The 24319-nt window shown below is 42.6% G+C and overlaps 2 protein-coding genes across 3 annotated transcripts; both read left to right on the top strand.

Annotated features, from left to right (window-relative positions):
* The first annotated feature begins 1289 nt into the window (after positions 1–1289).
* On the top strand, positions 1290–18790 carry stam (signal transducing adaptor molecule (SH3 domain and ITAM motif) 1). 2 transcript variants are annotated; one of them, XM_079504491.1, is made up of 14 exons: positions 1290–1550; positions 3372–3456; positions 4070–4145; positions 5194–5289; positions 5940–6086; positions 6559–6649; positions 7239–7434; positions 8294–8388; positions 10254–10342; positions 11889–11976; positions 12716–12770; positions 13490–13658; positions 14091–14212; positions 15107–18790. In XM_079504491.1, exons 1-14 carry the CDS (start codon positions 1511–1513, stop codon positions 15297–15299), a joined length of 1542 nt encoding a protein of 513 aa, XP_079360617.1. In that variant the 5' UTR covers positions 1290–1510; the 3' UTR covers positions 15300–18790. The 2 variants fall into 2 exon arrangements, with proteins under 2 accessions (XP_079360617.1, XP_079360618.1); XM_079504492.1 differs by having other exon boundaries at positions 14091–14227; positions 15107–15240.
* A 1943-nt stretch (positions 18791–20733) lies between these two features.
* On the top strand, positions 20734–23370 carry tmem236 (transmembrane protein 236; the record flags this gene model as incomplete). The annotated part of the gene is made up of 4 exons (XM_079491082.1): positions 20734–20987; positions 21367–21439; positions 22309–22432; positions 22736–23370. 4 exons carry the CDS (start codon positions 20734–20736, stop codon positions 23368–23370), a joined length of 1086 nt encoding a protein of 361 aa, XP_079347208.1.
* Positions 23371–24319: the final 949 nt, after the last annotated feature.

The raw sequence follows: 24319 nt of genomic DNA on the forward strand, positions 1-24319 counted from the left end.
GGTGTGTGTGTGTAATGTATGTGTGTGTAATCAACATATCCTGATAGCCTAATGCCATGTGGACTGAATACTTTTTTCCCACGTTTTTCTGCGTGCCTATGTCTGAAATAGTGGCTATTTCTCTTGAACCCCAGCATCCCTAATTCTGGGTGGAACATTCATGTGGCAGCGGTGGCCGAACGGTTTGCGGAGCGGTCTTGATACCGGAAGGTCGCCAGTTCGTATCCCCGGACCGGCACGTTAAAATTACCACCGCTGAAGTGCCCTTGAGCAAGGCATTGAACCACTACCATGAAATGTTCTATGAGCAGGGCCTGGCTGTAAACAAGTATCTGATGCTTAGTCCAGTTACCCTGGGTAAATATAGTAACTTTGCTTTGCTTTTATGTATAAGCCCTCCCGCCCTCTAGTTAAGGTAAGTGAGTGGGCACCAAGGGAGAGTGCCTGCATGGGCACCTGTAGGCCTACTCAAAACATGTAGGCTATATTATCCAGTCATTTGGGGACAAACAAGTTGAAGGATAAAATTAAGTCTGATATTGAAGTACCGTGCATGTTCACATAATATATAATTTACATTATTTATGACAAATATTGTTTATTTTTTTTACATTTTGGACAAATTATAGCCAATTTTGGACAAAATATAGCCAAGTTCATCAGTCTCAGGGATAGATCAGGGATATATTTACTAGCCTCGGGTTTTCTTTATTGAGAGAAAATATACAAACAGATCAGGTAGAATATACAGTACAACAAAAAAAACTGACAAACAAACAAAACAATATCAGGACAATTATACATGTACAATACAATGACATACATACATACAGTAAAACAGAAATTTATAATCCCCGGCCCCCGGGCCGGGGATTCTTTGATTGAGTTCCAGGGGGTCCCCAGCTAAATGATAGTTTGGAACCAAATGGACCCTTATGGGTCTGTAACTCTGAGAGTGTACAAATGGAAGCAAATGGACCCGTAGTTAAATTAACATTGTTTTTCCAATATAATGTGGGGTCCCAGAGATAAAAATTGCATTAAATGCGGGTCTATTTGCATGTCAAACTGGGGGTCCTTGAAAAAAACGGGTTGAGAATCACTGCTAGAGCCGTACAAATCTTGGGGGTCCTTATTGGCATTATATTTTCTAATGGGGGTCCGCGGGCTAATGAGTGTCGATGTGGGGGGGTCCTTGACATGAAAAGGTTTGGGAACCACTGAATTGACTGGTCTAGATAATACGTAATAATCCGACTACCACATTACGTCTAGACGTGTGTTGGTGACGCGTTTACCCAGCATGCTTCAGCTTGTTGCCGTCTATAGGAGTGACTGTGTAGATTGCACTGCTAGCAGCAGCAGCAGCAGCAGCATTTCATGTGTTATTATCATCAAGTGAACCGTTTGTTACTATGTCTTTGCGTCGCGTCAAATAAGAAGAAGCGAACGGGGCCAGGCAGGGGGGTGGGTAAAGTAAACGCGAAGAGAATCTGACAACACCTCAGCGATGCCTCTGTTCGCCACGAACCCGTATGATCAAGATGTTGGTGAGTTGAGTTGTTGTTGATGAGAGAGACTTGGCTTAGCCTTAGCATGGCTAGCGGCTAGTCAGTGGATGTAGCCGAGGAGGAGGAGGAGAGGAGGACAGCTTTTTTGTGTTCTCCAGCTTTGATTGATTGATTGCATTTTTTAGAATGGGTACATTTCAAACTGAAAGCACTGCACAAGGCAATACAAGAACTGTTACTTTGTGGACGAACCATGATTAAGCATTTATTTACACTTGTTTACAACAGCTAGGGTCCACCAGCTGATCATCAGCAGTAGCCTAAAATGTAAGACTCGTAGATGTAATGTATCTCTGGTCCATAGCAATAATTGTTGTGAATCAGTTAGTCAAATACACAACACGAATTTTGGGGGTGCCTTGCGTGGTTATTTCAAAACAGATACCCAAATGGAGGACCCTGTTGTAAACAAGTCTTAGTAGTGCTTTATCATGGCTTCGTCCACAAAGTAGCAGTTTTTGTATTGACTTGTGCTTTCGTTTGAAATGTACCCAATTAATCAACCAATGTCTTTGTTTTCTTTCATATATCCATCCAGTCATGAGTGAAACATCATTCTTCTTGTTTACATCTGATAAGCGTGACACGTTCCATTATAGCTGGGAAGTGAAAGAGGATGTGGTTTGGTGTGTGTCTGTCTGTCTGTCTGTGTGTCTGTGTCTGTGTGTATGTCTCTGTTGTGGGAAGTGGTTTACCACTCAGATCTTTGACTTGTGTCACAACAATGTGCCTGCTAGTGCAGTGGTTCACAAACTGGGGGTCCCTAGATTATTTTGGCTTGTCTCTGGCAGATGATTAGCTTACTGTGCAACATTGTTTTCTCACTCAACAGAAAACAAAACAATCCACCATACAGTATGTATCTGCACATTAATAAAGTGACAATTTAAGGATTTCTAAGACATTTTTATACCAAATTGTGTCACATTGTCAAATATTACATATAAGAAACAGGCAAACAGTGAAATTAGCCGATCTACGCAGTGCAGGGCATTTTGAGCTTGTAGATCGGCTATTTTCGCAATACTGTGGATATCTTAGGGTTTATATCTTTCTAACCCTAATCCTTGTCAGGGTGGGGGACTCAAATGTGATTTAATATGATTATTTTGGAGGGTTGTGGCCTAAAAAGTTTGAGAACCCTGTGTGTGTGTGTGTGTGTGTGTGTGTGTGTGTGTGTGTGTGTGTGTGTGTGTGTGTGTGTGTGTGTGTGTGTGTGTGTGTGTGTGTGTGTGTGTGTGTGTGTGTGTGTGTGTGTGTGTGTGTGTGTTGTTGCTGGTACATTTATCTTGTCAGATGAACATAGCTGTCAGAAGAACATACAGTAGCTGTATCACTCATGACTGGATATCAAATCAATTGTCCTTCCAATTGAGCCCTAGCATTCCTATTCTGGGGCGAACAACATTCAGCAAAACTAGCAGATCGACAACAAGCCTAGATCAGCTGTTTTAGGTGAAAATATTGAGTATAGTCATTTTAGTGGGGCCCCGGTACGGAGCCCTGGAGGGGGCCCCGGTACGGAGCCCTGGAGGGGGCCCCGGTACGGAGCCCTGGAGGGCTGGAGATGACAGTAAAGTGACAATTTAAGGACTTTTTTTTTAATGCCTTAATTTTTTTAATGAAATGATAAAAGACCATCACGGCATCAAAAGTTATCAAAAACTATACAAACAGAAAATGTTGAGAACCACTGGTTTAAGTGTTTAAGTGACCTGAACTTGAACATTACAGTGATACTGTGTGTGTGTGTGCGTGTGCGTGTGTGCGTGTGTGTGCGTGCGTGTGTCCGTCCCGCAGAGAAAGCGACCAGTGAGATGAACACGGCAGAGGACTGGGGCCTCATTCTGGACATCTGTGATAAGATAGGACACTCTCGCACTGGGTTAGTTCAACTTGACTTCAGACATGCTGTGTGTGCATGTTGACTAAGGTCGACACCGGACAAAATGTGTGATCGGCGTTCATTTTGGGATTGGAATAACGTTTTAGCTGGGACGACGGAAAACATATAATCAGTGGAGAAAAAAAAATCAATGTTCTAAATCTATGCTATTGTTTTGATATCGCAGCATCTTCCCCTGAATTGAACTCTCTACTCCATGACCTGTGTACAAGTTTGGGTGTTCAAAGTGGTCGGTGGCCCAAAATTATGTATTTTATTAAAAAAAGGAACACATTATTTGGGTTATTGCAGCTTTCACATTTTCGTTCTAGTTAAGCGGGGATAGAGTCTTTTAAAAGCCATAACAACGAATGGCACTATGCCACTAACGAGATGTAATATTAAATCAGGTTGTGCCAGCCGATTCCTTCATAAATAAGTGTAATATTCATCATAATACGACCTGGAGCTCAGCCAAGCAACTTTACCAGTGGCCTAGTGGCCTTGCAGTAACATTGAATATGGTAATTGAACTTTTGCAGATTTGTCCTCTGGTGCATTCCAAGCGGTTAGGGTCTCCATAAACCTTTGATCCCTACTGTTCTCATTCCAGGCCTAAAGAATGTCTCCGCTCTATAATGAGAAGAGTGAACCACAAGGATCCCCATGTGGCCATGCAGGCCCTGACTGTGAGCAGACCAGCTTTGTTGCTTATTACCGTTTTTTATTACGCAGCCGACTGTTTGGAACACACGTATTAAACCACTCATCTAACCTTGCACCCCCAGTGGACCTATTTTGGCCGAACATTCGGCATCAATAGCTGATCTACAAGGGCACAACACGTTCCGTTGCAACATGTGTGATTGGATGGGACCGTCTTGTCTATCACGTCTGGGCACGCTAACTCCAATCAATCATATTGGCGTGTCTACATGATGTCTAGTAGCTGTGTCAACAGGACATTAAACACTAACCCCGCAAATGATGTGTTAACAAACGCCTGATAGTATTACGTTTAACACTTTTCAAAAAACCCTCACTATCGTGTTGGATGTGTAGGTCATGTCTTCGGGCGATGACATGACCCTTCGCTTGCTTTCAAGAATAGAGGGTATGCGCATGCATATAGTGAGTGGCAAATCGAGTGGCAAAGTGAGTGACAAAGTGAATTTAATGTTGTTTAAAGTCATTTCATACAATGAAATAGGACTTTTCTGTTTGGATGTATGGGCTGTCAAGGTCAGAAAATAGTTTTTTGCCACTTAGTAGGCATTCCCGCATAACTTCCTGGTATGATGATGATGTCACGCGCATACCCTCTATAAAAGACGATTTTCCAATTTGAAGGCGATAGGACTTCTCGATGCAGTCACACCCGGTCTCGTCAAGATCCCGCCCGTAGCTGCCGCTCATTGATTCGACCTGGGCACGGGACGGTTTCAACGCCAATCCCTGCGCAATCCCAGGTGGAGGCTTTATTGTGAACTCGATGCCGCCCCATCTGGCGGAGTCAAGTTAATGTAGAGGCCCTGGGGGGGAAAAAGAGGGAACCAAGGATAGACCCCTGGGGGACCGCAGTCATTATATATAGGGTTTAAGTGCTTAACCTTTAATGGATAAAGGCTCATTAACATAACCTAACGTGGTAGTTATTACCGGTACTATGACCCAATGTTTTTTCAATGATTTAAATGTTAAGAATAATGCAGCATCTCCCCCTGTTTCTTTCCACAGCTACTTGGTGCCTGTGTTTCAAACTGTGGGAAAATATTCCATTTAGAAGTGTGCTCCAGGGAGTTTGCGAGTGAAGTCAGCAATGTCTTAAATAAGGTCTGTAATCAGTTTCATGATTCAACTCTATCCTCTGTAGTTGAATGCATGCAATCTCGCTAAGTTCCTTTTAATTGTTTGTCTTCTAGGTACATTTACGTTACGTCACACTCTGCTCCCCAATGCCATTCATGTTGTTTGTGTGATTGATTGTGTGTCCGTGCATGTGCAAAGCATATAGTGTTTGAGACTGTAATTTACATAGAATTCTATTTAGATATTTTCAAGGTTTACCTGTTATCCTAATTAATTTGTTGACTAGGGTTCATGCCAATTACTAGATTGGAGCGTCAGCTCCATCAGTGCAAGCACACACTGCTTACCTGTCGTCAGAAATGTTTACATGTCGGGAGGAACGCAGTACAAAGTCACAAATTAGATCCAACCGGATCAATGCCAAAAGCTTCCGTGGGGATGTACGTAGCTGGCAGATAACGTCCCATAGCTGGGGAGTATATTTGTACATGGCGCAGAAAAAGTGAATTATGCCAACAGACTGCAGCATGGCACAGACGTGTGAAAAATAAAAAACAACAATTAGATTTGTCATGTTGGATTACTTGTCTCAACTATGATAAACATACCAGACTCAGAGTCTGGTATGGCCCTGTAATGTAGTTTTCACGTGAAAAGTTCACGTTTGTTTCCAGGGCCACCCAAAAGTGTGTGAGAAACTGAAGGCCCTGATGGTGGAGTGGGCGGAGGACTTCCGCAACGACCCCCAGCTCAGCCTCATCTCCGCCATGATCAAGAATCTACGCGAGCAAGGCGTCACCTTCCCCGCTGTGGGCTCCCAGGTGCGTGTGTGCGTGAATGCATTGTGGTAGTGGTTCTCAAAACCTTTTCATGTCGAGGACCCCCAGATGAATAGTGTATTTGGTCACGGACCTCCTTCTGAAAATATTTTGTGCCAGCAGGGACCCCCATAAGGACATATTTTGGTGTTAATGATTTTCAAAATGTTCAAATCATTCATGTTTAATCTATATAAACTCAGACAGAGTCACAACGCATCGCGACACATTGTGACCTTGCTAGTTTTGAATACCTGCTATTATTATCATATGTTTTGACTCCACTTTGAGAACCACTGCATTCCTCCAGCTTGGCATTACATTTTGCAGAGATAAGCTGCACAGAGTAATTGTTTGTTTTGTGTGCAAGTTTGTTTTGGATAAGCAAGGGGAGAGAGATGATGTCCTGTATTTATTTGCTTCTCAGAGATGTGTTGGTTTGACTGAGTGTCAGATTATTGTTTTTTTTTCTTAGGCCGCAGAGCAAGCAAAAGCAAGCCCGGCTTTAGTGGCAAAAGATCCTTCCACCTCTACGAACAAGAAGGAAGAGGAAGACCTCGCCAAAGGTATAGATAGGGACATCCACACATGGCGCTCAACAGAAAATAGCAGATCTACAACAAGCTCACAATGCATTGCCATGGAGCGCCGTGTGACATTGTAGACTGGCTGTTCTGGGTATATGTTCATATGGGGTATAGAGCGTCGTAGTCCTGCCCCCGACAAGTGGCCCGGAAGAGAATTTCCCATAAATCTTTCCCATAGACATTTCAGAAAGCATTTATTTAAAGACCTGTAAGCCTCAGAAACCAAGCCAACTCGGATGGTGACAACTCATGACAATAAACACAAGAAATTGGGCCGAACAAATAATTAGAAAGAAGAAGTTCGACCCAAAAAATTGTGTTTATTGTCATGATTTGCCAGAGTCCGAGGCATACATTCTCTAAATACTTTCTGAAACGTGGGGAAAATTAATTGGAAATTCTCTTCCGGGCCTCTTGTCGTCATGAAAGGTGGCGGGACTGCGACGCTATAGATACAATATTACACACACACACACACACACACACACACTCACACACACGCTCACACTCACACTCACACACACACACGCTCACGCTCACACTCACACCTTTTTGGGTCTGCTTGCAGCCATTGAGTTGTCGCTCAAGGAGCAGCGGCATCAGCCCCAGACGTCTCTATCGGGACTCTACCCCAACGCCACCAGCCTGCTGGCGAGCAACAAGTCGGACGGGAGGAAGGTGCGCGCCATCTATGACTTTGAGGCCGCCGAGGACAACGAGCTCACCTTCAAGTCCGGGGAGATCATCACCATCCTGGACGACAGGTGAACTCAGCGCAGTCGCTACGTATACTATAGTCTATACACGCAATACGCACTGCGAGTCAGTGTTGTTTTTGGCAGCAAATTTCTATTTTAGTTTTAGTCAAAGTCTTTGGACTGAAACTTAATTTAGTTTTAGTCACATCTTAGTCACCTGGAATGTTTTAGTGTTAGTCTAGTTTTAGTCGACTAAATGTATTTTGTCGGGCCTTGATGCCGTTGTAATGGCTCATTTTACACTTGCTGAAAATAGCCGATCGGCTATTTTCATCATGCAACCAAGTGTAAAATGACTTATACTGGATCTCTTGTCCACTAGTCCCTTCCTAACATTTTAGTCTAGTTTCTATCTCTTGACGAAATTGACAATACATTTAGCTTAGTTTTAGTCGTCATAGCTAAGTTTTCATTTAGTTTTCGTCAGTGAAAAAAGGTAGTCGACGAACATTGTTCGTCTTAGTTTTAGTCGACAAAAGCAACACTGCTGCGAGTAGGGCAACACGCAGAGAGGGGCAACAACAAAAAGGGGTGAGGGCAGCACAAATAATATGTGAGTAGGGCAACCAAGTGTTCAGCGACGTCCCTGGATGATAACAACGTGCTAGGCAGAAACATACAGATCACACGCGTGTAGTGTGTGTGTATATTCAGTGTGCAATATGCATGTGAATTAAATAAACACACGCACGTGCGTGCACACAGACACACACACACACACACACACACACACACACACACACACGCATGCATCTATTTCTCTCACCTACTTTTGGAAGACAATGGGTTTAAATCTGTCTGAAAGTAATGTTATACATTATAGTTTCTTGTGCACGCCCTAAGAATGTTTTCCATTTGGTTACAGTGACCCCAACTGGTGGAAAGGGGAAACATACCAGGGAATTGGGCTTTTCCCGTCAAACTTTGTCACTGCTGACCTCACCGCTGAGCCTGAAATGAGTAAGTACACTCGTATACTAGTAGTCAGAGCAGGAAACTAACTTTTCTATCCACCGCCCTTAGTGGCTGATGGATTGCAAAATGCACCCGGCATTAGGTTTCGTGGAGTAGTCTGCACACTGTCTTCATATCACTTCATAAAATGTTTCGGTCGACTAACCGCTATCAGCCAGCTGATGCCTGATGAATATCTGTTGACCGAAGAGTTGCAACGTTGTTTAAAGTGATATGCAAGACGGTGTACAAGACGGTGTTCGTCTCATAAACACCTGTCCACTGTGTCCAGTGAAAGCAATTTTGCAAAGAGGAAAGAAAATAGGATTTATATAATATAGAACTAAACACATAATCGAAACACGTTTGGGGCCCTATTTCCGTCAGTGCTAAACCCCTGATCCCTAAACATTTTTGACTTTTTTTTTTTTACTATTTTGAAAAACATTTTTGAATAGTTAAAATAGCCGATCTACAAGCTCACAACGTGTTGATGTAGATCAGCTAGTTGAACAATTTTAATGTTTTTCAAAAAAGAAGTTTAGGGATAAGGGGTTTAGCACGAAAATAGGGCCCTTGCTGCCTTAACCCATTTAGACCTGAGGCTGATTTTAAAATATGTCTTCTAAATCCTGACAGTTTTCTGAACAACCCTATGTTTCTATGTCAGTGATTGTCAAACTTTTTCATGTCAAGGACCCGCAGAATTATCTGTATTTGGCTGCGGACCCCCATCTCAAAATATGTTGTTCCAGGGAGCCCCCAGAAGCAAAGATATGAGTCAAAAACGTTCGCTCTGAAAGAATATATATTCAAAGATTTGCACCACATTTTCACAGTTTTTTAAAAATAGCAGATCTGCCGCGCTATGAGCTTGTAGACCTGCTATTTTTCAATAGCTAAAGTATAACATGATGCTTAAAACACGGGTTAAAACAATGGGTTAAGACTTTGGTCCAAAAGTGTGGAAGATTGAAATTTGGTGAATGCAATCATAGAGTCAAAGTCCTGCCCCTACATTATTAACTGTTCGACTACATTAAAAGGTAATAGTTCTGGGCAGATAGCAAAGTAGATGAAACTGATATTTTATATACAGGCGGGAAGTGGAACTAATTACACTGATAATATCAACGCTGCCTTTGAAAACTAAGGGAAATGAAAGTGCGTTTTGGCCAGGCTTTTTCAAGATGCTGTTTTGATGATTCCAGCATTCTGCTGTAGGTTTATTGCAGCTAATATCTAAAAAAGAAAGAAAAGAAAAGCATCATAAAAATCTAAAATAGATCTGTAAATATTGTTTTACCCCTCTCAAGGGGAAACGGTATACATTTTTAAAGATGATTTACTTCTACATGTTACATTTATCTTTATCTTTACTGTTTCGCCTCTTTGATTCAAGTCAGAGAGCTATGAGGGAGAGCAGTGAGATTCAGTCATATCGGCAACAAAGGATGACTGAAGTTGCTAGCTTATGTTTATGTTTATTTATCAAACCTTTTCATATGAAGGACCCCCAAAATGATATGTATTTGGCTGCGGAAGCCCATATAAAAATATATATATATTTAGTTTCAGCGACCCCCAGAAGCAAAGATTTGCGTTAAAAATGTTGGCTTTAAAATATATTATTCAAAGATTTGCACACATTTTCACGATTCTTCAAAAATATCAGATCTACAAGCTATGAGTTTGTATATGTGCTATTTTTCAATAGCTAAAGTATAAAATAATGGTTAATGCGGTTAAACGCCAAAGCGACACACATATGCGTTCCAGGTCTTAACGTGTCAAGGCAAATAAACAAATATAGATCTGGGATGTGATTTATATCAATGTATTTGTGCCTTGTTTCAATAACTGTTCTACAGTGAAGACGGAGAAGAAGTCGGTGCAGTTCAGTGAAGAAATTCAGGTGGAGACAATCGAGCCTGAACCAGAGCCTGTATTTATAGAGGAGGTAAGAGACTGACCAAGACGGTTAGTGTTTCCCCAATGTTTTAACGTGATTTCTCAATGTCTGATAGAAAGTGTTTTCTACACCACCTGGAGATTGTTGATGGGGGTGTAGTGTTGATAATGCTTGTGAGTAAAGGCGGGTGGCATGGCCTTCCTGTCCACTCTTTAGCTAATGACAGTAATTCACTATGTGTGCATTTTGTGAACGAATAAATCCACACAAATCACAATGCCGTGTTCAGTGGATACCGCACTTGCTTTAGGTGTAAGTAAGCCTTGCCGAACCATAGGGCAGGAGCCCATCTCCTGTTTCTGTAGCGTGAGGCAGCAGGACATGATGCTAGTATGTCTCAGGGACTTACCCCCAATCCAACCCTTGATGCTGAGTGCCAAGCAGGGAGACATTGGGGTCCTTTGGTATGACCCGGCCGGGGACACGCAGGACCACTGAGCGGGTGCTTTAGGCGTACTGAGATGGAATGGCCATCAGCCCCACTCAGCCGCAGCACCTACCACGATCTCTCCCGTGGGACCCGGTCCTACCTACCTACGCTTTATCCAGATTCACAAAACACACGTTCACAGGATGGGCATAGTCCCAGACCCCCTCCACAATCATTGCAATCATCAGTAAAGAGTTTGGTGGTTATTCCATGACCAAAAACGGCATCCGTGTTGTTTTTCCCTGGAACTTAAGTTCTACTATTGGCCGGATCCTCCTTTCTAGCTCCTTAGCAAGCGTAGATTTTCCCAGGAAGGGCTGAGTAATGTGATGTCTCTATAATTGGAACTCCCTCTGAAAGATTTCACACAATAAAACTGTCTACTTTCTTGTGAGAGTTGGCAGGCACTGGGAACTAACTTGACACTGGCAGTCCATAAATGTAGGTTGCTGCTCGTGGCAATTTCTTGAATGTCTCTCCCGTTTGGTGAGAACATGGCACACGCTGTCTGGGGTTTTCAAATCCGTGGCGTGGCGTGGCGTAGCTCACAGAAGACGAGATTACACCGATGTCTGTTCTGAAACTACTACATCCTGTGGTCCTTTCCACATTAACCCAATTCTAGTTTCTTATTAGAAGGCCTTCTAATGCCTTCTACTGTTATTTCAACTAGGCTATGTGAGGTAATAACACAGATGACACTATTGTTACCACACAGCAATGGTTAATGGGTTTGAACGTTGTGGGTGCCAATAAGCAGTGCTCTGAGTCTGAAGCACTCCTGCCCAAACATGTTTTCTTTGGACACTTTCTGCTGTGATAAACTATGCCCCCCCTAACACTTTATGCTGTGATATAGTATGTAATGATTGGTTTTGAAGATTGATTCATTTATTTATTTAACACTTTATAAAACATGTTTAAAATACAGGTAGTCCAGTCAAAGGTTATGCTATAAGGATAACTCAAAAGGCCACAGGGGACTGGTTTCCAATGTGGTCCGTTGTACTGTTGTTGTTTTATTGTGGATTTATGGCCCTTTTAGAAGTGAACTCCTCGGGGTCAAAAATGTTAACATGAAAGGTTTCTTGTGAAAATGTCCAGGAGAAGATGGATCAGCTGTTGCAGATGATTCAGAGTGCAGATCCCACAGACAACCAGTCGGACGCTGTAGAGTTACTACAACTCGAAGGTAAGACGACCCGATATCGGTGACCTTTTTACTGCCAAGTGGCAACAGCTGATTTATGAGCAATGAGGGGCAGCCATCATCAGATAATGCTGCGCGCAGCTACATACAAAGCAACGCAGCATATCTGTCGCCGGGTCGTCAACACACTCGTTGACGTGAAGCATGCGTCAGACGAGCTAGAAAAATGTAAAAGATAAACATAAAGCCTGGGGATAAAAACACATAACTGGCTGATGGAAAGTTCCTGGTTGTCCCCCAGTACAACAAGAATAGTGTGAAGAGATTAATGTTACATTGTTACAGGGGCAGTGGCTCAGGGGTAGAGTGACCGAATGGGAACCGCAAGGTTCCCAGTTCAAATCCGGGCTCCCCCAGAGTTAGTGTCGAAGTGTCCTTGAGCAAGACTCTGAGCCCCTGATTGCTCCCCATGTGCAGGTTGGAGCCTTGCATGGTTTCCTCTGGCATCGGTGTGTGAATGGGTGAATGTAATGCACAATCTCTGTAAAGCTCCTTGGATAAAGGCGCTATATAAATGCACCATTTACCACAATACAGGCAACAACAGGCATACAAATGGGTTAACACAGGAGATAGGAGAACGGGGAAGGTTCCAATCCACTGGGACAGATCTTATTAGATTTTATTTATTTATATTCATATATTGTTAGGAAAGGTGGATGCGTTTATAATTGACGATTAAAATCTGAAATTCCAACTAAGTCTTATCTTTCTATCCCAGGTGCCTGCAACCAGATGGGGCCTCTCATTGACCAGAAGTTGGAGGATATAGACAGGTACAGTGGGAGATCCGGGATGACTAGAAGCAACGATGGAGGGGTCGTCTGAGGACGACCTAGAGAGACAGTGTGCAATAAATGCAGCATAATTTGAGTTAAATGATCATGATCCAATTAATTAATAGTCTCTCGTAGCCAGACAACTATTCCACAATCTCCGAATGCTATAGAGTCTGGAACAACACTTCCCCATATCCGAGTAAGGAAGCTGGCATTTCCGTTCACGAAATGCCCCCTCCCCCCTCCACACACACACACACACACACACACACACACACACACTCTCGCTACACACACTCTAGTATCATTGGAACACGCACACACTCTTTACCTCTCGTCAGAAGCTTTCACATGGCGGCAGTGTCGAGGTACAAAGGCACAAATAAAATCTGAAATGTGGATGGCAGAAAATCCACCAAGGACAGCGATCCAATAATCCGAGTTATGGCGGTTTGAAAATACTCCTTTCAACTGCTTTGCACTGTGAATTTATTTGCAATCCCATAGTTGGAACGGTGGGGAGTTGCTATAGGAACCGGACCAATGTTAAAGGCTTCCGTAGGCATCAACCATTATATAGACGGAGTATACGTTGGGGTACGTGTGTATATATACGGACCTGGGATATGACGCCACTTGGCGTCGGCGTACGTATATATGCGGACTTGGGGGGGAAAAAATAGTTAATGTGCATACTATGGGTTTACCCAATCCAGAAAACACTCGGAGATGTCGGATCTGAACGTGAAGGTAATGGAGGCCCTGTCGCTGTACGCCAAGCTGATGAACGAAGACCCGGTCTACGCCATGTACGCCAAGCTACAACAGAGCCAACAGAGCCAGCAGTACTACATGCAGCAACCTCCAAACCCTGCAGCTCAACAGGTAAGCTACAGAGCTACAATTCCACTTAGTTTTTGGTCATATTTTAGTCATCAGAATTTATTTTGTCTAGTTTTAGAGTAGTCGACTAAATATCATACGATTTTAGTCAACTAAATCTACAGTTGATTTTTTCGTCGACAAAAATAGTATCTTGGCGGGCCTTTATGGCGTTGTAATGGCTGATTTTACACTTGGTTACATGTTGGTTATACACGTTGGTAGCTCACTGCTATTTTCAGAGGCGACACCCAAGTGCAACCATTACATTAAATTAGCCAGGAATGGCATACCCTGCCACCACCAATGGAAGCGAGCATATAGAGAGAGACCGAAAGCTTTTAGATTTAATGGTTATTACTAGTACACAATTTCAGGAAGAGATATTAAGGATTAATACTTTAAATGCATAAATGTCCTGACTTGTCTCCACAGGTGTATACGGGTCAGCCTGCTACAGGCAACTATGCCATGAGTGGCACAGGGGTGCCGGCTTACGCCGCACCCATGGAGCAGCTACAAGCCGGTGGCCCCATGCCTGGCCAGCAGGCCCCCAGGTGAGCACGCCAGGGGTAGGCAACTTTGAATATGGAGAGGGCCACTATAGTTCCACACTCACTTCAGAGGGTCACATTGCATATTACTGTCGTAGCAAAAATAGCCAATCTACAAGCTCAAAACGCGTCACAGTGCGACGCGCTTTGAGCTTGTAGATCGGCTATTTTTGCTATATTTGAATTGAAATCTAGATTATTTTGTTTTGCTATTTTTGTGTTTATTTAATTTCAAATGCATTCATTTAGTTATACTTAATATGTTAACTATGAACTTAAGTGCAAATATATTGGACGTAAAAAAGACAATAGACTTTTAATACTAGTCATTCAGCTACTAATATAGACTGAAGTAATTAAAGCATGTTTGGAATTGTAACAGCTGAAATCAATATTCGGATATTAACTTGAGGGCCACATTAAGTGTTGGCAAAATGACAGCTTTGACTTTATATGCTCTGGGAACAAATATGCCCCTTTTCCACCAGGGTTGAACCGGGTTTAGTTATTTTTATTCCCGCCTAATATTAAACTAAATCTACAGCTGATTTAGTCGACTAAAATGTATTTTGGCAGGCTTTGATGCCGTCGTAATGACTGATTTTACACTTGCTGAAAATAGCAGATCTGCTACTAGACCTGCTACTTTCAGCATGCAACCAAGTGTAAAATGACTTATACTGGATCTCTCATCTCTTGTCCACTAGTCCCTTCCTAACATTTTAGTCTAGTTTTTTTTAATTATTTGACGGAATTGTCAAAATATTTAGTCCTAGTTTTAGTCATCATAGCTTATCATTAGTTTCCATTTAGTTTTCGTCAGTGAAAAAAGGTAGTCGTAGTTTTAGTCAACAGTGCTCGATAATCATGTTCTGATGCCTTCCTTCTTGCCTCCAGTGACGTTCACATGTACATGGGCCAGCCGCCCGTCTACAGCGCGGTGGCTCCAGGCAGCATGGGTCCGCCAGATGTCCATTCCTACGGGAGCGTCCCCGGGCCCGCTCCCATCCAAACGTTGCACTACAGTGTCCCCCACGGCCAGGGTACAGACACCCAGCAGGCCCCCTACCCGGAGAAAGCACTGCTATAGGCCCCCCACCGCACCAGAGGTCATCCTCCCTGCACACACACGCACGCACACACGCACACACACACACACACTCATATACACATTGACATCTGTCCTGGGTCAAATTGTAGAATCATTCTTATTTAGGTGGACTTATACTTTTCTGTGACTGGCACTTTGTAGATTGTGAGAAATTATCTGTAAGGTTTCAGCTCTAATTTTGCTGTATTTTTATGTGATTGATATTATTATTATTATTATTATTATTATTAACATCTGATAATACAGGTACTGTAAGGTTTTCGAAGGCAAGCCTATTTGCATAAGAAATGTTACAGGCTACTGAGGCTAGGTGTAGAATTCCCAGAATCTCCATTTCCAAATCTCCCTTCAAAGATCTGATACAAAGTGGGTGCGTTGCGTCGAAGCACCCAGATCTGTCACTTCCTCTTAACACTCCGATTGCCCGGGGTTATTTAATCCATTAAATCATCAGCGCCCAAGCGATTTATAGCAACGGAACACTTTAACAGACGGACCGGAAGTTATACCGGATGTGGCTGGAGCAGCTAAATGTAGCCAAAACACTCTAACGCGACTAGCGACTAGACAGCGGGGGGCCGTCTAACACAGGATATTTTCTTAGAATTGGACGGGATGATTTAGATTGAGAGTTATTAACGTTTTAAGATTTTCGTTGTCATCGGCTAAACAGGGGGGGGGGGACACATTTTCGATGACGTCCCACTGTTGTGCAACATCGAGGATTGCGCAACAGGCGCTCCTATGCTGTAGAGTGATGCGATCGGTTTTCATATCAATAAACTTCGTCTTTTGGATAAAACTTCGTCCTGGGTGTTACTAATAGAAAGGACGGTGAACTTCGTCCTGGGCGATTGAGGTGTTAATGTGAGGAGGATGACGAGGTCCCAGTGGGAGGAGTCAGTGGAACCGTAGCCTTATAGCCAGTGGTTCTCAAACGTTTTAACGTCTTCCACAACTCTCAGCATTACAGACCTGTTGAGGGTCCATTTGGACCCCCTTAACCCATTCTGGGCGGGAACCCCTTTTGGTGTTTCAAGCATTATGTTACACTTTAGCTATTGCAAAATAGCAGATCTACAAGCTCGTAGCACGGCACCGAGTGCCGCGCTACGAGAAAATGTGGTGCACATCTTTGAATATATATATAACGTTTTTAACTCAAATCTTTGTTTCTGGGGGGGTCCCTGGAACAACACATTTTCAGATGGGGGTCGGCGGCCAATTACATATATTTTTGGAGGTCCTTGACATGAAAATGTTTGAGAACAACTGACATAGATAGAAACATGGGTGTTTCAGAAATCTGTCAGGATTTAGAAGACATTTGTAGAATCGTCCTCAGGTCTAAATGGGTTAAAAAAAACACACAAGTACCGTTTGACCCAAGTCTGATGTAGCCTGGCATGGCCAGACTAATATCACCACGTAGATATTAGTCTGGAACTTTCCAAGGGGCGTTTTACGAACACATTCAAACGACACAGCAAAAAGAAAGTCTCACTTTGAATAGTGGGCTCCGATTGGTCACCCACAACTCGGGTACAGGCTTTAGTTCCGACACACTATTGATCCGAAACCTCAATCCTCAATCCTTAACCTAACCAGTTAGTCTGGTTTCCAGGCTAAGTCTGATGCGCACACGCGCACGCACACACACACACACACACACACACACACACACACACACACACACACACACACTGTTCAAACTGCAGTTACACGCAGCTATACAGCAACTTAAGACACATGTATAAAAGTTTAGTGCACCCACAAAGAGGCACTCCATCTCACCAGTTGACATTGACAGTCTCAGCAATGCTGCGTTTTATCATATACGAACCCCCCCCCCCCCCCCCCCCACACACACACACACACACACACACACACACACACACACACTCTTAACATTCGTGGTATGCTCCAGCATGCCTTCCCACTCACCTTGCTGTGCTGTCCCACACATCACAAAGAAAGGAGGCCATCGACTGCTTAACATTTACCCTTTTTGGTTTTCCGGGGAGGAAAGAAAAGGATACTGCTTTTAGCGACGGAACATTTTAGACTACTACGTGTATGTCGTCGTCGGCTGCAGGACTCGTACTGAAAACTGAAGACACTTTGTTTTTGTTTTTTTTAGAAGAGGAGCGAAAAGGAAACGATGAAGAAATTGGAGCATGCACGTCACCTTTTTGTAAATACTGTACTGAACCATTAGTGAAGCCCAATGTCGTGTTGCCACAGGGCAGCAGCATCGACGACTCTCTGAGTGCTCAGCCTTAAAGGTGAATTCTGCGGTGTGTGTGAACGGAAGGAGAGTCAGCTGTGTAAAAAGCCAAAGTGTATGAATTGACAGAATACCCTCGATGCCAAACGAAACCCCTCCCCCAGCGGTGAGATGTGACCCATCAAAATTGATTTTTAGAAGAAGTGTATTTGTTTCGTTTTCCAGTGTTTTATTTGGGGTTTTTTTCTTCCTCATACTACAGATTCATCCTTCAATGCTGAGCAATCCTAGATGTGAAGGCTTTATTGTTAATAGTTGGCTCCAGCTATTGCCTGTCAGGGTCCACGTTAAAGCCTGAAGCATGCTTCCGTGCCTGCAAACATGCACGAGCCGATGTTCGCACATGTTGTCTGCTGACATACTCACATGCAACACTTAACGTGTGTACATGTTGCATTCAGCAAACTGAGATGCTCAGAAAACTGAATGAATAAATATACTCAAATGGAAACCCATGTTCAACCACGGAAACCTGATCTTAAACAAAAGCTTGTTGTGTTGCAGTGCAGTGTTTTGTAATGCACAGAGACGGATACAGCACAAGATGACAGTATACTGTAGCTGTTTTTTGATTGCATTGAAGCCCATAGTACTGTGAGTGACTTACAGCGACGGTGAAGTAGCTGATAAAGGTTGTGTTTAAAATAAGGTTTAATTCTAGATTTGATGATGTTTATTTGCCCGTACGGCAAGAGGTTTCCATGCATTTTCAGAAGCATATTTCAGCCCTTAACGTGCTCGAACCCCACCATTAATTAACGTGCTCAAACCCCACCATTGTCGTGGCAATTAACGTGCTCAAACCCCACCATTAATTAACATGCTCAAACCCCACCAGAGTCGTGGCGATTTAAAAGTTGAGCCATCTCAATCCTCCACGGTCTTTAAAGCATCTCTTAAGTCAGTGTTGTTTTTTTGTAGTGCATTTTAATTTATATTTTGATTATTGTCTTGTTATTGTTATGCTATTTTAAATGCACAAACAGTACACGGTGTGATTGTGCGTGTGTGTGGTGAAAGACATGAGGCGTACGTATGTGATACTCTACCTAACTTAGTTGTATATTTAAATCGCTTAATGTGAGAAAGTGGAGATTTCTCTGTGTTTGTCCGTTAGATGCTACATCCCGGAGCTGCTTACTGTACTGTAGGGGGTCAAATAATGGAGTCGTTTGAATATACATTTCAAACATTTCCTCTGCACCTCCAAGAGTTGAGGTGCATAAGTAAAGCTATGCGTAGGTGCATAAATCATGTTACATATTGATTCTATGGCGACTTTGCTCAGCTTAGTATAAGTCTATATATGGCTGCCTGTACTTGTCTTATCAAGTCGACACATTCTGGAGCACCTGTTGACACGAAACGGAGGTGCTGTGGAATAGAACTGGGGTTTTTCTATATTTCACTTTTAGCATGACATTTACCTCACCAGGTAACGTAAAAATCAGAGAAACATTAAAAATGGTCAGCTAACCGAGAGTTATCAAAACTTGTCGCAAGATAACATTTACATGTACATTTTTAAGTATAATTTCTTTGTTAATTTATGTTTATTCAAAAACAATTTAAATATCTATTTTAGAAAGAGTTTGTGTTACAGTATGTATTGAAGGTTTAGACCATATAATTATTGTGAATTCTGATTTTGGTTATATTCATCTTTTTTTTTTCTTTTTCTAGGCGTAACCTCTACTGCTATTGTATCCATTCGGTTCTCAATGATGCATTAATGGAAACGTTTCCCCCCCCCCCCCCCCCCCCCCCCCCCCCACATTTGAATTAATTTGCAGTTGGAACGACTTGAGACGTCAGACAGTTCCAACATTTAGAATTGTCTCAATTTCTCTCACAAAATTGCCCTTCAAGCATGCTTTCAACACCTCGCCATGACCACCCCCCCACCCCCCGCCTTAAGAACACAAAACACCCAATCTCCACGTAAATGTTTGTAACTCTCAAGTTGCACAACTAACTATGGCTGCTATCTGCTCGGGAACCTGTAGATTTAAGCATTGCAGTTTTCAGAGAGATCTGACGAGATGAGAATACACAGCTTGCTGCCTTCTGCTTGATGCGATAATGTCAGTGTTAACTATCCGTTTGAACAAAGAGGGAGGTTCTTCAATATACACGTATGTAGCAAGGAACCGTGGGACCACGAGCCAGTTCATCTCAATTGTGTCACTTTTGTTTTGCACCACGACTGATGGCGATGGACTGCAGCCCCTGATGTAACTGTTGCTGTACAGAAATGAGATGCTGCCTGTTTTTAATTTAAAGAAGAAAAAAAAGACAACAGTCATTATTGTAAAGGTTCTGTTTAACGTTGTACCCTGCTGTTTATATGTAATCTTTTAACCATTAATTATTGGTATTCACAATAAAATAAAATAAAAAAACAGGCCGAAATGCATTATGAAATTGTATGCTGCTTTTGCTTGTTTCATGTTTGGCCCTTACTTGTTTTGTTCATTTCGTAGAATTGTTGTGAAACAGCAACACAAAAGTAGAGGTTGCAAAGAATAGCTATGCTGCCTTTTCATACATGATACAAACAAGACTTTCATTAGTTTTTCCTCCCAACATATTACAGTACTTAACCACTAGGTGGAGATCAAATGTAATGTGACCACTATTGTGGAGTTGGATGTTCATTAACTCCAACATTTACATTAAGTAGTTGCCAATGAGTGGAAATCTTATAGTATTTATCACATTTGTTTTATTATCTCATAGTTTGATATCTCTATGGAATTTATGCCCCCCCCCCCTCTGTTTTGTTCATCTCACTGCTTATATCATATTAAAGTAAGTCACTTTCTCACCTTTTTATAATCGAACCATGGGCTCAACGTGAACTGCTGTGTTCTTGAGGTTATAAGAGTGCTCATCTTTGTGAGCTCATAAAATGACGAGCACACATCATTACCTCGGCAATAAAAAAAAGGAAGCGGTTTTCACTGCAAAGTAAGCGATGTCACTGAGCAGAGTCCAGCGAAGGGTTCACTGGTTCCTTTTCTGTACTGGGAGTCATTTTGGGACTTGTTGGGATTGTTTTGTTTTTTTATACCGCCCGGTATAACTGCAAGGATCTTGGAAGGTATACATTCGGGCGGAACCACCATGCTCTCCGGGAAGACGGTCAAGCTGATCCTTTACGAGGCGCTGCAGTTCGCCGCTCTCTGCGTGCCCGTCTTCGTGGTCATGGAGAGGTTCGCGACGCTCATGCACAACGTGCGCGGTCGCGACCCCACGGCCTACTGGCTGGTGGTGGCGGCCTCCGTCGCCTACGTGACCTCCGTGACCCTGTTGGTGTGGGTTCCCCTGAAATATGTCATCCTGAAGCAGCGCAGGTTCATCACTGAGATCACAGAGTGGTGAGTGGAGGAGAATCTTATGCTGTTCAAATCTCCCAACTAACTAGTAACTAAAGTTTTCAAATAATTGTAGTGGATTAAAATAAATTTGGCTCTGAGATGTAGTGGAGAAGAAGTAATAGTACTGGAATTTGGAAGTGCTCAAGTAAGGTAAAATATACCACAAAACTGTGCAGTACAGTATTTGAGTAAATGTACTTAGTTAATACTATACACCACTGTATGCATATGTAAACTGTGAAGGATCAGAGCTTTGTTTGCTTAGGAATCAAGGCATATGTTATTGTGATACAGTTCATTGTGATTACCGGTCGTGCTTGGGCGATGAGTATTCAAATGTGAACTGAATATTGAATCCGCAATTTTGTTTTTTTTCCAGGAGGCCGACTGCACTGGCCTACGTCGTCCTGTGTACACTGCCGTGTTTTGCCATTTTCATAGCAGGCTCCAAGGTAACGCTGTCGAGACTGATCACATCATATAATCACACAAAGGCATTTGGCGATTTTATGAATTTATGTGTTCTGTCATGCTCCGTTGGGGTCCTTCAAGAGCTATATTGCATTCATTGCCACATTGGCACGAGCCCACTTTACCTTGTGTAAGAGAAGGTGTTGGTTGGCAGGGTATTACAGTTAATTCATGTGCCATTGATATCTGACATGGTACATTGAGCCACAACAAAAAATAAAATAAAATCGGAAAGGCTTCTAATACATTTCTTTAACTTATTTGAATTTTGAACTCATAGATGTTTTTCCACGTAATGCTTTTTCCGGGGGTTGTTGTAATCACTGCGCATAGAAAAAGTAAATTCAGGAAATGCAATGGGAATGTGCCTCTTGTCACAAGACAGTAATGTGTGGGTATTCAGTAACCCATAGTGAACATAACTGGTTGGCCATTAACTCAAACCCACATGCCATTCTCCTAGCTGGCCTGGAATGGGAAATGTTTAAACACAAACACAAAGGTTGCGTTGTTGTGTAATTACTTATTTTTATTCTAAAACCGCTTGTAACAGTGTAAATATTAAATAATGGCATCTCACCAAAGAGTTGGCATCACAAAGTTATAACTTATTACCGGTGTGCATTTATGCATCGCATGCTGTATATCTTTAACTCGTGTTTATTATTTATTTACATCTTTGTGTGTTTTATGAGTATGACACAGATAATACAAGTTGATCGGTTCATTACATTTGTAATGCTTTCAAATCACTATTGAACAGATTTCAATTTAAATTATTCCTTTTCCATACAACATTGTCATAGTTTCTGACAATCTTAAATTTTTTTTAACCTGCTATGGGCTCTAGGTACAGGTGGATAGAGGCCTCAGGTTTGATCACTTCACAGAATTGCCTGTCTCCTTGGTTCTCTTCTCTCTCATCTGTGTGGATATTATAGACAGGATTCGCCCATGCAATCTCACCGGACAAGGTAAGGCCCACACTTCCCTGCGTCTCTGAGGATGGCAGGCACGACATTATACTGAAGGATGTGTTCTCCCAAGTTTTGAAGTGCTCACACAGTTTGCACAATGTCTCCTCTGGGATCACTAGACACTGATAGTAATCTGCCTTCCTTTTGCATTTGTTCCACCTGACTGTCCCTTTTATCACCTGTACTGCAATGCATTTAGAAGGATTGCTATTGTCACAATCACAAGATCAGTCTTACCCTAGTATGTACACATTTTAGCATAACCATCTGTGTCCTGTGTGCATGTGTCACCGGCATCAGGAGGCGATGTGGACGTTGATTCGCCAGGGCCCGTCCTCACCCACCTGGAACAGGTGAGCACCGTATCGGGCCAGCTGTACTCCGACAGAGGCCAGAACGGGTCACCGCCGGGCCAGCCAGAGGTCAAGAACGGCGGCAGCACCACAGGGGGGTGGCGGGACCAGGACGACACACGCAGCCACTCGACAGTTGCCTCACGGTCCGCCAATAGCACCGCTTACCTTTACTCGTCGCGGCCCCGGTCCTACTCCGGCCCACTCCATTTCCTGTGGGCGAGGGATGGAAGGGCAGCTGTGTTTGTTGATAGCTTCCTATTTTGGCTGGACACGGTGGAGATGCTGCGTGTGGCGGGTGAGACCTCAGTGTACTACTCGGCATGGGTGTTTCCCGTCTTCATCCTGGTCTTCCTGTCCACTCTTAGGCTGATCGTTACACCCCAGAACCCCCTGTTGTCCATCGCTGGCGTCGTTCTGCAGGACTTGCCTTTCCTTGTTGTGCGAGTAGCCCTGATCGTTGTGTTTGGTTATGTGACACCCATCCTGTATCCAATGAAAAACCTGCTGGTGTGCCTGACTTATGTTTACTTTACATTCCTGACCAAGCTGAAGATTTTCAAAAGAGAGAGCATGTTTTAACAAGGATTTGGGATTGGATATGCATGTTCTTCGTCTCTAGCAAGGCGAGAAGCCATCTGATGTGAAATGATCTTTTGAACAGTTTATTTGTGTTGTATTTGTATTGCACCCCAGGGGATGCCGGAGCTGTAGACTTGAGACTTAGCTTCATGTCAGACTTAAGTCATGAAGATCAGGACGTGAGGCTTGAATAATTTGCAACGACTTGTCTTGAGACCTGAAAGCAACATATTGATCAGGGAAATATCTTATATAAAGAAGAGCAATCCCAACATTAAATATATCACTATCGCCTATAGTTTAGCCTACCACAGTTCTGCCTGTCTGCCATTTTTAAATGTTATATATAACCTTGGTAATAGGTTAGGAACTGCCAAAATGACCTGGATATTTAATTATGGGAATGGGTTGAGCTAAGACTTGACTCACTTGAGTTGGACTAAATTAATACTTCACCACAAAACAACTTTTTCTATGGATTATCCTACTCAACCTGTGAAGCCTTTGGCTTGAATCATGGATAATTGTGTTTGTGTCACCATTCCTTCATGGTGAATGAAGAATCCCAAAAAATAAGTTAATAGACTAACAACAGCAAACCTTTTTTTGTAAACTTGTATTGTAGAATGTTTATTTACAAGAAAATATAGAAACACAAACAAAAAACAAACATGTACAGTGTAGAAGAATTGCCAAAGAAAATATCCATCAATTCACTCAACTCAAATATTACTTTAAGGCAAGGTTTATAACAGGTACTTTATATCTCTGCTGTCGGGAGGAAACCTCATAACTCCAAAATGTTCATTTGTCAGGGAATGAAAAATATACATTTATCAGGAAATGAAAAATATACATTTATCAGGAAATGAAAAATATACATTTATCAGGAAATTAAGAAAACCTTATATTTAAAAAAAAGCAATACTGCCTCATCAAAGTTGGTGTT

This window comes from Electrona antarctica (assembly GCF_951216825.1).
Source record: "Electrona antarctica genome assembly, chromosome: 1".
In the NCBI taxonomy this organism is placed as follows: Eukaryota; Metazoa; Chordata; class Actinopteri; order Myctophiformes; family Myctophidae; genus Electrona; species Electrona antarctica.

Bases quoted from the DNA above. Each gene is read 5' to 3' on its own strand.
- stam (XM_079504491.1), top strand. From the start codon at position 1,511: ATGCCTCTGTTCGCCACGAACCCGTATGATCAAGATGTTG. The intron at 3,457-4,069 runs GTTAGTTCAACT...TTCTCATTCCAG, and splicing joins ATAGGACACTCTCGCACTGG to GCCTAAAGAATGTCTCCGCT. The intron at 11,977-12,715 runs GTAAGACGACCC...TTTCTATCCCAG, and splicing joins AGAGTTACTACAACTCGAAG to GTGCCTGCAACCAGATGGGG.